General features: G+C 50.6%; 5 protein-coding genes across 5 annotated transcripts; 3 read left to right on the forward strand and 2 right to left on the reverse strand.

Annotated features, from left to right (window-relative positions):
• Positions 1 to 207: 207 nt before the first annotated feature.
• EURHEDRAFT_530652 (NAD-dependent epimerase/dehydratase family protein) lies at positions 208 to 1,692 on the forward strand (the record flags this gene model as incomplete). The annotated part of the gene is made up of 4 exons (XM_040787153.1): positions 208 to 375; positions 481 to 715; positions 786 to 1,242; positions 1,298 to 1,692. The coding sequence occupies exons 1-4, from the start codon at positions 347 to 349 to the stop codon at positions 1,690 to 1,692; spliced, it is 1,116 nt and encodes a 371-aa protein (XP_040639443.1). The 5' UTR covers positions 208 to 346.
• Positions 1,693 to 1,786: 94 nt separating this feature from the next.
• On the reverse strand, positions 1,787 to 3,425 carry EURHEDRAFT_412034 (putative oxidoreductase). The gene is made up of 2 exons (XM_040781801.1): positions 3,014 to 3,425; positions 1,787 to 2,954 (listed from the first exon to the last, which is right to left on the reverse strand). Exons 1-2 carry the CDS (start codon positions 3,188 to 3,190, stop codon positions 1,881 to 1,883), a joined length of 1,251 nt encoding a protein of 416 aa, XP_040639444.1. The 5' UTR covers positions 3,191 to 3,425; the 3' UTR covers positions 1,787 to 1,880.
• EURHEDRAFT_412035 (putative G-patch domain protein) lies at positions 3,344 to 4,333 on the forward strand. The gene has a single exon (XM_040781802.1). The coding sequence runs from the start codon at positions 3,432 to 3,434 to the stop codon at positions 4,191 to 4,193; it is 762 nt and encodes a 253-aa protein (XP_040639445.1). The 5' UTR covers positions 3,344 to 3,431; the 3' UTR covers positions 4,194 to 4,333.
• A 167-nt stretch (positions 4,334 to 4,500) lies between these two features.
• On the reverse strand, positions 4,501 to 7,023 carry EURHEDRAFT_455191 (Sec1 family protein; the record flags this gene model as incomplete). The annotated part of the gene is made up of 7 exons (XM_040784254.1): positions 4,501 to 5,653; positions 5,709 to 6,175; positions 6,241 to 6,443; positions 6,496 to 6,642; positions 6,710 to 6,797; positions 6,885 to 6,922; positions 6,990 to 7,023. The coding sequence occupies 7 exons, from the start codon at positions 7,021 to 7,023 to the stop codon at positions 4,501 to 4,503; spliced, it is 2,130 nt and encodes a 709-aa protein (XP_040639446.1).
• A 292-nt stretch (positions 7,024 to 7,315) lies between these two features.
• Positions 7,316 to 10,273, forward strand: EURHEDRAFT_412038 (ATP-dependent RNA helicase SUV3). The gene is made up of 3 exons (XM_040781803.1): positions 7,316 to 7,646; positions 7,713 to 8,824; positions 8,881 to 10,273. The coding sequence occupies exons 1-3, from the start codon at positions 7,479 to 7,481 to the stop codon at positions 9,986 to 9,988; spliced, it is 2,388 nt and encodes a 795-aa protein (XP_040639447.1). The 5' UTR covers positions 7,316 to 7,478; the 3' UTR covers positions 9,989 to 10,273.
• The last annotated feature ends 259 nt before the right edge of the window (positions 10,274 to 10,532 follow it).

Raw genomic sequence — 10,532 nt, forward strand, 5'->3', positions numbered from 1 at the left:
ATCTCCATCCGGCGAAATGAGATCGGCCAGCTGAACTGGACCCTTCTAAGAGGGATTTGGTGACGATCAGCGTCACTCTGAAATGACAAAATAAAGGGGAATTGAATAAACACAGAATAGCACAAAACAGTAAATGCGCTCAATTCAAAAGATATAAAAAAAGACCCTGAAATCTCTCGTCCGCGTCAGCTGCCGGATTGGGTAAGACGGGAGGTTCCCCACCAAATTGCGCCCCCCCCCCAATATAACTGTCGCTGCTTTCCCTCTTCCCTTCTCACTCTGATTCCTCATTCTATTTCTCTCTCCTCTTCCTAATCTACCCAGTTCCTTTCCTCACACAATCATCATGTCTGCTGGCTCTGTTCTTGTCACCGGGTATGCATTATCTTCATCTCTATGTTCCTGTTCCTGTTCCTGTTCCTGTTCCTGTTCCTATCTTTGTTCCTCCTGACTAACAGACACCCCGCATTCGCATTACAGTGGTACCGGTTACATTGGCTCCTTCACCACCCTTGCTCTGCTCGAAGCTGGCTACAAAGTTGTTGTCGCAGACAACCTCTACAACTCCTCCGACGAGGCTCTCAAGCGCGTTGAGTTGATCTCTGGCAAGAAGCCTGAGTTCGCTCAGCTCGATGTGACCGATGAGACCGCTTTCGACAAGGTTTTCGAGGCGCACCCCGACATTGACAGCGTTATTCACTTTGCCGCTCTCAAGGTGCGTCATTTCCACTCATTGGATCATTGCGACAAGGATATAGAGTACGGTAGATTAACATTTGCAACAGGCCGTCGGCGAGTCGGGCGAGAAGCCCCTGGACTACTACCATGTCAACGTCTTCGGCACCCTCTGCCTCCTGCGCTCCATGGTCCGCCATAATGTCACCAACATCGTCTTCTCCAGCTCTGCCACCGTCTACGGTGACGCTACCCGTTTCCCTGACATGATCCCCATCCCCGAGAATTGCCCTCTGGGCCCTACCAACCCTTACGGAAACACCAAGTTCGCCGTTGAGACCGCTATCACCGACCTGATCAACGCTCAACGCAACAACGCCCTCAAGGCTGGTAACCAGGCTGAGGCTCAGAAGTGGAACGGCGCTTTGCTGCGCTATTTCAACCCCGCTGGTGCTCACCCCAGTGGCATCATGGGTGAAGACCCCCAGGGGGTTCCTTACAACTTGCTGCCTTTGTTGGCTCAGGTTGCTACTGGCAAGCGCGAGAAGCTGCTTGTCTTTGGTGATGGTAATTTGCCTTTTCCCTGTCCCTACATCTAGATCCAATGGCTAACAAGCAGTAGACTACGAGTCGCGCGACGGAACCGCCATTCGTGACTACATCCACATCCTCGACCTTGCCAACGGCCACCTTAAGGCCCTCAACTACCTCCGCGCCAATAACCCCGGTGTCCGTGCCTGGAACTTGGGTACCGGCAAGGGTAGCACCGTCTACGAGATGATCAATGCTTTCTCCGCCGCTGTCGGCCGCGACCTCGCCTACGAGGTTGCTCCCCGTCGTGCCGGTGACGTGCTGAACCTGACCGCAAACCCTACCCGTGCTCACAGCGAGCTTGGCTGGACTGCTGAGCGTACCCTCGAGCAGGCTTGCGAGGACCTCTGGCTCTGGACCCGGAATAACCCCCAGGGTTACCGCCAGGAGCCGCCGGCGGAACTGCTCGCTGCTCTTAAAAAATAAGTAATTTGCGAAGTTGACATAGACTAGATGTTCAGAGATATATTTCTTCTTAATATTATGAAATGATGAGTTCTCTTTTGTGAAAGATGTTGTCTAGTACTTGAAACAAGAATGTCAATGTTTTGATTATGCAATTCCTCGACGATGCAAGTTATCAACGATTGCTAGTTTATCACGTAATCTACAATTTATTTCGCCTTGCGACTCCGTCGTGATCCCGGCGTCGGATCCTTAGCAGCCCCCTTGTCCTCAGCCTTCCGCTTCTCCTCCTCCTCCCTCTCCTTCTTCTCAATCGCCCTCAAAACAGCCCCCTCCTTCTCCCTCAGTTCAATCTGCTTCTCACTAAACTCCCACAACTCTTTCGCTCGCTGCTCATCCTTCACATCCTTTCGCGAGAAATCTACCTCCCGACACTCCTTGATCATCCATCCGCCCTGGTCCTTCCCATACCGCGCCTCCATAGCCGCATACAGAATACTCTGCGCGCCCTGCTGTGGCGACTTGAGGATTAACCACCACAGCGGCCAGGTGAGGAGGTAGAGGAGGAGGCCCCAAAGGGAGCCGCCGGTTAGCCAGCGGCGGGTTCCTGGGGTGCGGCTGAAGCCTGGGTCGACGGTGATGACACGGGTACATGGGGGTTGGCCGTCGGGACGTTTGTAGGTATTGAGGTGAGCTTGGAAGGACTGAGCAAAGATCATGAGGGAGAGTTTGCTTAGGGCGAAGAGGCCGTTGTCCTTCTTTTTGGCAGCAGTGACAGTTTTAGGCTTCTTGTTAGGTTTGGCAGGCTTATCCTCAATAACGGCCTTTCTGAGATCAAACTCGGCCCCGATATAACTCGGACACGTCGTGAAAATGACCCGCACATCGCGATGCGCCGGCTGCGCCCTCAGTGCCGGAGAAAGAATACTCAGTAGATGGAAATTTGCCAGATAATTCACCTGCCACTCCTCGTCCAGCGCATCCACAGTTATCTTCCGCTCACCCTTCGAGGGGACAACCGTGTTCGCACACAGAATAAGCATATCCAGTCTCCGCGGCGGCGCGTTGTCGATCCATTTCGTCGCGAACGTGCGGATCGAGTATAGCGAGGAGAGATCGACTTGCTCGGCGTAGATGAGTTGGTTACCTGTTGATTTGCGGAGGTCTTCGACGTATTCGACGAGGAAGATGTCGGAGGGTGAGTGTTGGGTTAGGAGGATGACTTGGGCGCCGCGGAGAGCGAGTTCGTGGGCTACTGATGCGCCTATGCCGGATGTGCCACCCTGCATCTCTGATTAGCTGAAATTCCTACTACCTTGGGTAGTTAAGACGGAAGAAATACCGTAATCATAACGACTTTGGAGTGCATCAATCGCTCAGAGCGATTTCTAGCACCGCCGAACCAGTACTTCAGCGCGGCGACGAGGAGAACCCATGGTACGATTCTGAGGACTGTGTAGACATAAGGAATAGAAGATAGGCCCTCTTCAACCCCCTTTCGGATTATGGGGATGGGCATTGTGCAATTGGTGTTGCGCTGTGGTTGTTGTTGATGAAAAGTAGGAGAGGACAACAACGTCAACAGATAGGCGGACAGAGATGGTCTGGATTCCGCATCGGACTACGCCACCACCTGTATGACATGATTGCCTACAGTAAACACTCCTTTACACACTTACCTACATAATTAAAACACACACACACACACACACACACACACAGAGAGAGAGAGAGAGAGAAAAAAAAAGAAAAAGAAAGAGATGTCCGATGACGAAGACTACTTCCTTCCCGTTGAAGACCAACGAGTCTTCGGCGCTGGAATCCGCCGCAAGCGCGTCCCGTTCGTTCGTTCCTCAGAGCATGAGCTCAACACCACCAATGCCACCACCAATGCCACCACTACAGCACCAAACACAGGGATACCAGGGCCAAGTATAGCGGATAAATATTTGTCTATTGTTATGCCGAAGGGCATGACCAGCGATAGCACGAGGACCACCGCAGAACAACAACCAGCGATATGCGAAGTCTGCAATCTCCCTTTATACCCCAGTTCAACGACGACAACGACGACAACGACGACAATAGATGACAGCCATGAAAAACCCCACGAAAGCTCCCTTGCGCACCAAATCTGTCTCACACATTCCCATCCCCCCTCCCACCTCGACCGCACCCGCCAAGGCCTCCGCTACCTCTCGTCCTACGGCTGGGACCCCGATAGTCGAGTTGGACTGGGCGTGCCAGGGCGAGAGGGTATCCGGGAACCTATTAAGGGGCGGTTAAAAGCTGATACGATGGGATTGGGAGCTGACGGTGATAGTGATGACGAAGAAAGCGGGGGGAAGATAGGGCTGAAGAGGAAGGCGAGGGAGAAGAAGGCTGAGAAGAGTAGACCGGCGAGGGTAGAGAAGTTGAATGCGAAGGAGGTTCGGAGGGGGGATTTGGAGGCCAGGAGGAGGGGGGAAAAACTGAAGGAGATGTTTTATCAGAGGGAGGATGTGCAGAAGTATCTGGGGTAACTTGTGTTGCGTTTCTTTTAACAGTGATACCCCGGTTTTTTATAGATCAAGTTATTAAAGATTAAGAAGTTGGTTTCTCTTGCCTGCAACTATGACCATAGAATATAGAACCAATGTACAAAATGAACAGCGCCGTCAGAATGCTTCAAGACACAGACAGGAAAACATGGTATCACAGTAGCGCAACAATATGACGACAGCAGAAAAACCAACCGAAAACGAACGGTCCTGGCCGTCCAAGAAGAGAAATGGGTACAGCAAGATTAGTGGTATATGCGATTAAAACCGAAAGGTTAAGACGATAAAACTACCGGAAGAAGTGGAATTTCTTTTCCTTCTTCTCTTTCTTTTCCTTCTTGTGCTTGTCGTGTTTATCGTGCTTCTCATGTTTGTCCGCGCCTGGAGGAGGCGTTCCACCCTGCGCATCCTCCAGAGACAACTTCCCCATAGCCACTGCGTTGGACACCGGTGGATTGAGCTTGGGCGCCGGCTTCTTCGCAATCGGCTGCTGTGGCTGTGGCTGTGGCGGAAGGGCTTCCTTCTCGAACAGATGAGCCGGTGCAGTAGGTTTGGGTCTCTCCGCGGGAATATCCAGGCGCCTTCGGTCGACGCTCAGGTCTCCCAGCTGACGCAGGAATAGACCGGGGCTGAGCATGTGAGATGTTGCCAGGAAGACATCTCTGTTAAATGCCTGGGAAGCTTCGTAGCACGCCCGGGCTTCGCCATAGGTAGCACCGCCAGCCATCAAGACGATAATGCGCTGTTTGGGTTGATCTGCTGAGGAACGGGTTCGGGCCCAAGTTGGTTTCGCGCTTCGCAGGGACGCCTGCGATGACGTAAAAGTTTCTGTATGTTGGGACGCAATGCCCTCAGCATCTGTTGGCGGGCGGGTGAATGGGAAAACAGTTGCGTCCAATGTCCCACGGATTTGCTCTTCCAGCATCAGTTTCACGTTAAGCTCATACCGAGTCAAGCTGGTCTCGTCAGCTTCAGCAGGAGCTGGAGGTTTCCGTTGGAACACTGGCTGTATCGGTGGCCTCTCATCCTTGAGCGGCTTTTCCGCCCGCGCTCCAAGTAACCCGATGTTGTAAAGAACTTCTCCATCGTGTGGTGAAAGCTGTGCATGCGCCATCAGTTTTCTGATATCTCCTCCCAGCAAGCCCCCTCTGTATACAATATAAAGCAATAGGAGTCTTAGTCGGTCTGAGCGCATGACTGCCTCATCATCGAGCAACTGCACCAACTGTGAAGCTAGGTTCTTGGCCTTTTTGTAATTCTCATCAAGTCCCGTCGCAAAACACTGCTCAACAGAACTGACTTCGATGAGTTTATGGACCTGGAAGTGCTTCATACACTCTTGTGCCATGTTCAGGTGAAGTGTATACGCGTCTCTGCCCTGCTGGAATTCCGAAAGACCCGCCAGCATGTCCTTGATAGTATTGACGGTCGCCTTATCGTCTCTGTAAAGGATTAACGACTCATCCAGTCTTCCTACAATGGGATAATTTCACTTACTCTTCCGCAAACTGAGGATTGGCTCTCCTGAACTTGGCAAAGTCTTCGCCCAACCTCTCAAGCACATCCTTCATGTGGAGATGGCGATAGTCGACCCAGACTTTGTCATTGTCGCTGATCTCCATCTCCTTGTGTTCTTGCTTAGCGGTTCCCTCATTGATAACTGTCTTGTATGTGACCTTGTCCCCATCTTGAACCGGCAGCAGGTCGTGCACCATGGCCTGGTAGGTGAACTCGTGGAGAAGGGGCGAATACACATCCATAGAACGATCCACCACAAGAAGCACACCGCGCGGCCTCGACGACTGTGGTGGGTATCCTCGTTGAGATTGCGCGAATTGGTCCAGCTCATTCTGAATAAATCGCGCTAGATGAGAGCACAGCACGCTGGCTTCATGTGTGGGTACTCGGGGCCGATAGTATCGGATCACAGGATACTCGCCTAGAGAGCCACAGAGGGATACGACCTTGTATCAATGTCAGCAACATGCGCTGGTTCAAAAGACGCCCATAATTACCCAGAGATTCTCACCTTTTGCGCAAGTTCTTCCAAATGGTTCCGAATCAAATGGTTACAGCCGGGGTGGAACAAGACCGGAAAACTCCAAGGATCCCGAAAAGTCACCACGTGCGATTCTTTGGGATAGAAGTTGATATTCATAACCCGAAACTCCACGATCTGTTCTTGCGCCATTTGAGATCGTTCCAGCCGAACTCGTTGTTGGGGATCGAGGACTGCGAAGCGACGTCAGAGTGGACGCATTGGACCTCCTGCGGAAGTACTGACCTGAAGTCCACACCAATCTTGCTTTTCTGTATCTCTTCCTCTCAAAGTCGGCCATCAGACAATCAACAATATGCGTCATGGGTGATAGGATATAAAGCGCATCCATTTCTGGGTTTGTCTCTCGCCGGTGCTCGATCTGTTCCACGTCTTGCGGGGTACCCCAATTAGCTGACCTGTCCTTGTCGCGAACGTTTTCTCCCAGATTCGTACTCACTGGTGACATTGAGGTTGAGAATGTCATCTTCAGTCGTCGCATTGTAAATCAATTTCCGACTGGTCTCATCCACGACCAAAACTTTCCACTGTACATTGAAACGGGGCCTCCATCAGTTGCCGTCATCGATGCGGAGGTAAGGGGAAGGAAGTATTGGGGGAAGATCATGCAGTACCTCGTCGCCTCCTGCATAACGAATTGTATTCAGGATAACTATCAATCAGGAATAGTCAGTAAATCATTCAATAGGAGGTATAACAAGCAATGTGTAGCCACCTACTATCGCGCTGGATGTTGATGATTGACGTGCCCATCCTGGCGGCAATGTACTAGCTGTAGAGGACCAAGGAAAAGAACTGAAAGAGGTACGAAGACAGGAGACTCCGTCCAGACGGAGTAGCGAGAAAACAACAGAATTAAACGAGTAAAAGGAAGATTGGTCCCTTTCTGTTTGAAACGCTCTTCTTGAACCCTGAAACTGTCCCCCACTACTACGTACTATCGCAAGGGAAATCGGTAGGCGGTGGATCGGTAACGCGGTGTGGCGGCGGTTTTGCCAGCGATAAAAAAATAATGGCGATCCATCACCACCACTCATTCGTCCATACACTACGCGCTAACGAGAACGATTCCAGTACTTGAGACGGCTAGTGCCTGGTTGCTAACAAGCGGTTTAGCACCAGCTTTTTCATCGGTGTTCCAATCGCCAACTCGGTTCTTCCGATTCCCGCCTTCAAGCCGATATACAAGACTTTAACCGGGTGGAGGGATGCAGTTATGGGCCTGCAGAGGCAGTTATCGCCTGCTGCTTCGCGCTGTCCAACCCCAGTGTCATCCGGAAGCATGGCGAACGTTTGCGACAACGCCGGCGCTGCAGAGATCAACTAGAGCACAGAAGCAAAGCAAGAAGAAGCAGCGATTAGAAAATGCTAAAAATGTATGTTCCGAAACCAGTTTGTATCCCTTCGAACAGTTATACTAAGATATCTTGTTTTATGAACAGCCATCTGGAAGACTGGCTCTCGGTGGTGTCACACAATCAATGAGGAAAAGTGTCAGCTCTCAAGATTTTAGCGTCGTCGTTGCATCCATCTTACACGAGATTAAACAAGGACTGGGGCCGGATGATCCGGTACTGGAAAAGTGGCCGAATTTTGAACGATATGTGTTAAATGCCTGTAAGGTGGACGAAAAATCCCTAAGCGGGAAGCCTACCCCCCTTAGGGAATTGAAACTGTCGCTACAGAGGACCTACCTTATCCGAGGCCTTTCAGGTTTGAGAGAGGATATAGAATATCGATTATTCGCGGAAGACCTTACTGCGAAGTATTCGCTGCCAAACTTGGAACATCAGAGAAAGGTGGCCGATTTACGATTTCCAGCAGAATGGTACGGACAAGCGCGCGCCATGCAACGGACAATCCATTTACACGTCGGGCCAACAAATTCTGGAAAGACCTATCATGCGTTGAAGCGATTAGAGAGTTGCAAAAATGGGTTCTATGCGGGGCCGCTGCGGCTCCTTGCGCAGGAGGTATATCAAAGGTTCAAGGCAAGTGGTGTGCCTTGCAGTCTCATCACTGGTGATGATGTGCAAATTCCTGAGGGATCGGCTCCGACAATTGTGAGCAACACAGTCGAGATGGCCAACCTGGGCAAAACATACGAGGTTGGCGTTATCGACGAAATCCAGATGATCGCAGATCCCAGACGTGGATGGGCTTGGACGCGCGCCGTTCTTGGAGCACGTGCAACTGAATTACATCTTTGTGGTGAGGCAAGAGCCGTACCTCTTATTCGCGAACTAGCTGCTCTTACGGGCGATAACCTCGAGATTCACCGTTATGAGCGGCTTAACCCTCTTAGAGTCATGGACAAGAGCTTGGAAGGCAGTCTGAGAAACCTGCAGAAAGGTGATTGTGTGGTTGCTTTTTCTCGTCTGGGAATTCACGCATTGAAAGCAGATATTGAGAAACACACCGGGAGACGTGCGGCTATTGTCTACGGAGGTTTACCGGCAGAAATCCGGACGCAGCAGGCTAGTCTTTTCAACGATCCGAACAATGATTACGATTACCTCGTTGCTAGCGATGCCATTGGGATGGGTCTTAACTTGTAAGATTGCCCTTGTTTTGTTTTGCCGCAAATCAAACTCTGACTATTATCTACAGGAGTATTAAACGTGTTGTCTTTGAGACTTTGATCAAGAGGCTCCCCGGCTGTCTCCAAAAACTCAGCGTATCTGAAATTAAGCAAATTGCAGGGCGAGCCGGTCGTTATCGCTCTGCCGCGCAGACCCAAGGCAAAGGGAAAAATGCCAAAAGCGAAGAAGAAAACGTTGGCTTCGTGACTTCATTGGAAGACATTGATCTTCCACAAATCAAAGAAGCACTGTCTGCTGAACCTCCTCCGATCACCGTTGCCGGCCTTTTCCCTCCAGATGCTGCCATTCAGAAATTTTCTGCCTATTTCCCGCGTAACACTCCTTTCCAATACGTCCTCAAGCGCTTGATAGAGCTTACGCAGGTCAGCCCGCTATTTTTTATGTGTGACCCTCAGAGTCAGCTTGAAAACGCCGAGCTCATTGACTCTGTGGAAGGCCTACGTGTTGAGGATCAGCTAGCTTTGATGGCAGCTCCTATGCACTTACGAGACCCAAGGGGTGTTCAGGCTTCCCGTGCATTTGCAACGTGCATAGCTGAGCATACCAATGGCCGTCTGTTGGACATTCCCGAGCTGAATTTGGAGGTCTTGGAAAATCCAGTATCAGGTGACAAGCAATATTTGCATGAACTGGAAATATTGCATAAATCTGTCATTCTATACGCCTGGTTGAGTTTCCGAATTGGTGGGGTGTTCACCGACCGAACTCTTGCCTCCCACGTCAAGCAACTGGTCGAAGAACGGATGGTCAGAGCCTTGACTGAGTTCTCTGCAAACAAGAAACTCAGAAAAGATGCATCTCTTCGCCGACAAATCGCTCTGCAGAAGCAGATTCAGGACCAGAAACGGGTAATGTCCGAGGCGAACATTGACTCTGCCGCGGCTGGTGAGTTAGCTTCGTCCAGAGTATCTCATTCCAGTGTCCCTGACGAGGCTCCTGATCACGCCTCGGACAACGCTCCGGAAGATATCAAGATATCCGATGATGTTGCGAATGTTCATGGTGGCCCAGAATATGATTCGTTTCAAGGAGAGGGCATTCCGGAAGATGATCTTACGGATGACTCCTTGCCCGACGACATTGCTGATAAGAAGAAGCCTGAAAGACGGAGTTAACAAAAGAAGTGATTTGAGGTTGACAAGCACTTATTCGAGACGACCATTAATGGTTCATTTCCACGTTCAGTGTGCTTTGTGTGTTCCTGCTTTGGACCAGACTCGTGTCCAAAGACGCACGAAGGTCTGCGCTGCTGCTAGGGCTTTCCTGGCTGAAGGGTAGACGATCTGTAAAAAAGCGTCGATGTACAATAACATTTTTGGAGAAGGCATAAAGGCGCTCGCCACTCCGGTATGTACAATATATACGAATTACGATAGAATATAGAATTTTCTATTCAGGAGCATTCGGGAGTCATAGTACATGTACTGAACCTTTCGTAGATCATCTGTTGATTCCCTACCAAATGCTTATCTTATCGGTGGCAAGTTGCCGCCACAACGATTTTCCGCAACTGGGAGCTTTCCGGCCGACGAGACCGCGACAAACCACCAAGTCAACGTTGGGATTTGAGTGTTTTGCGCACTCTCTCGCAAGTGAATTTCTGATTTCTTTTAGTATTTGATCGTATTGTTTATTTTTTTTTTTTTCTCACTTGTCGTT

The sequence above is a fragment of the Aspergillus ruber genome (genome assembly GCF_000600275.1).
Source record: "Aspergillus ruber CBS 135680 unplaced genomic scaffold scaffold00011, whole genome shotgun sequence".
In the NCBI taxonomy this organism is placed as follows: domain Eukaryota; kingdom Fungi; phylum Ascomycota; class Eurotiomycetes; order Eurotiales; family Aspergillaceae; genus Aspergillus; species Aspergillus ruber.

Coding starts and splice junctions, on each gene's coding strand:
- EURHEDRAFT_412034 (XM_040781801.1), bottom strand. CDS start 3,190: ATGCCCATCCCCATAATCCGAAAGGGGGTTGAAGAGGGCCTATCTTCT. Junction 2,955..3,013: donor CCAAAGTCGTTATGATTACG/GTATTTCTTCCG, acceptor TCAGAGATGCAG/GGTGGCACATCCGGCATAGG.
- EURHEDRAFT_412035 (XM_040781802.1), top strand. CDS start 3,432: ATGTCCGATGACGAAGACTACTTCCTTCCCGTTGAAGACCAACGAGTC.
- EURHEDRAFT_412038 (XM_040781803.1), top strand. CDS start 7,479: ATGCAGTTATGGGCCTGCAGAGGCAGTTATCGCCTGCTGCTTCGCGCT. Junction 7,647..7,712: donor GATTAGAAAATGCTAAAAAT/GTATGTTCCGAA, acceptor TTTTATGAACAG/CCATCTGGAAGACTGGCTCT. Junction 8,825..8,880: donor ATTGGGATGGGTCTTAACTT/GTAAGATTGCCC, acceptor TATTATCTACAG/GAGTATTAAACGTGTTGTCT.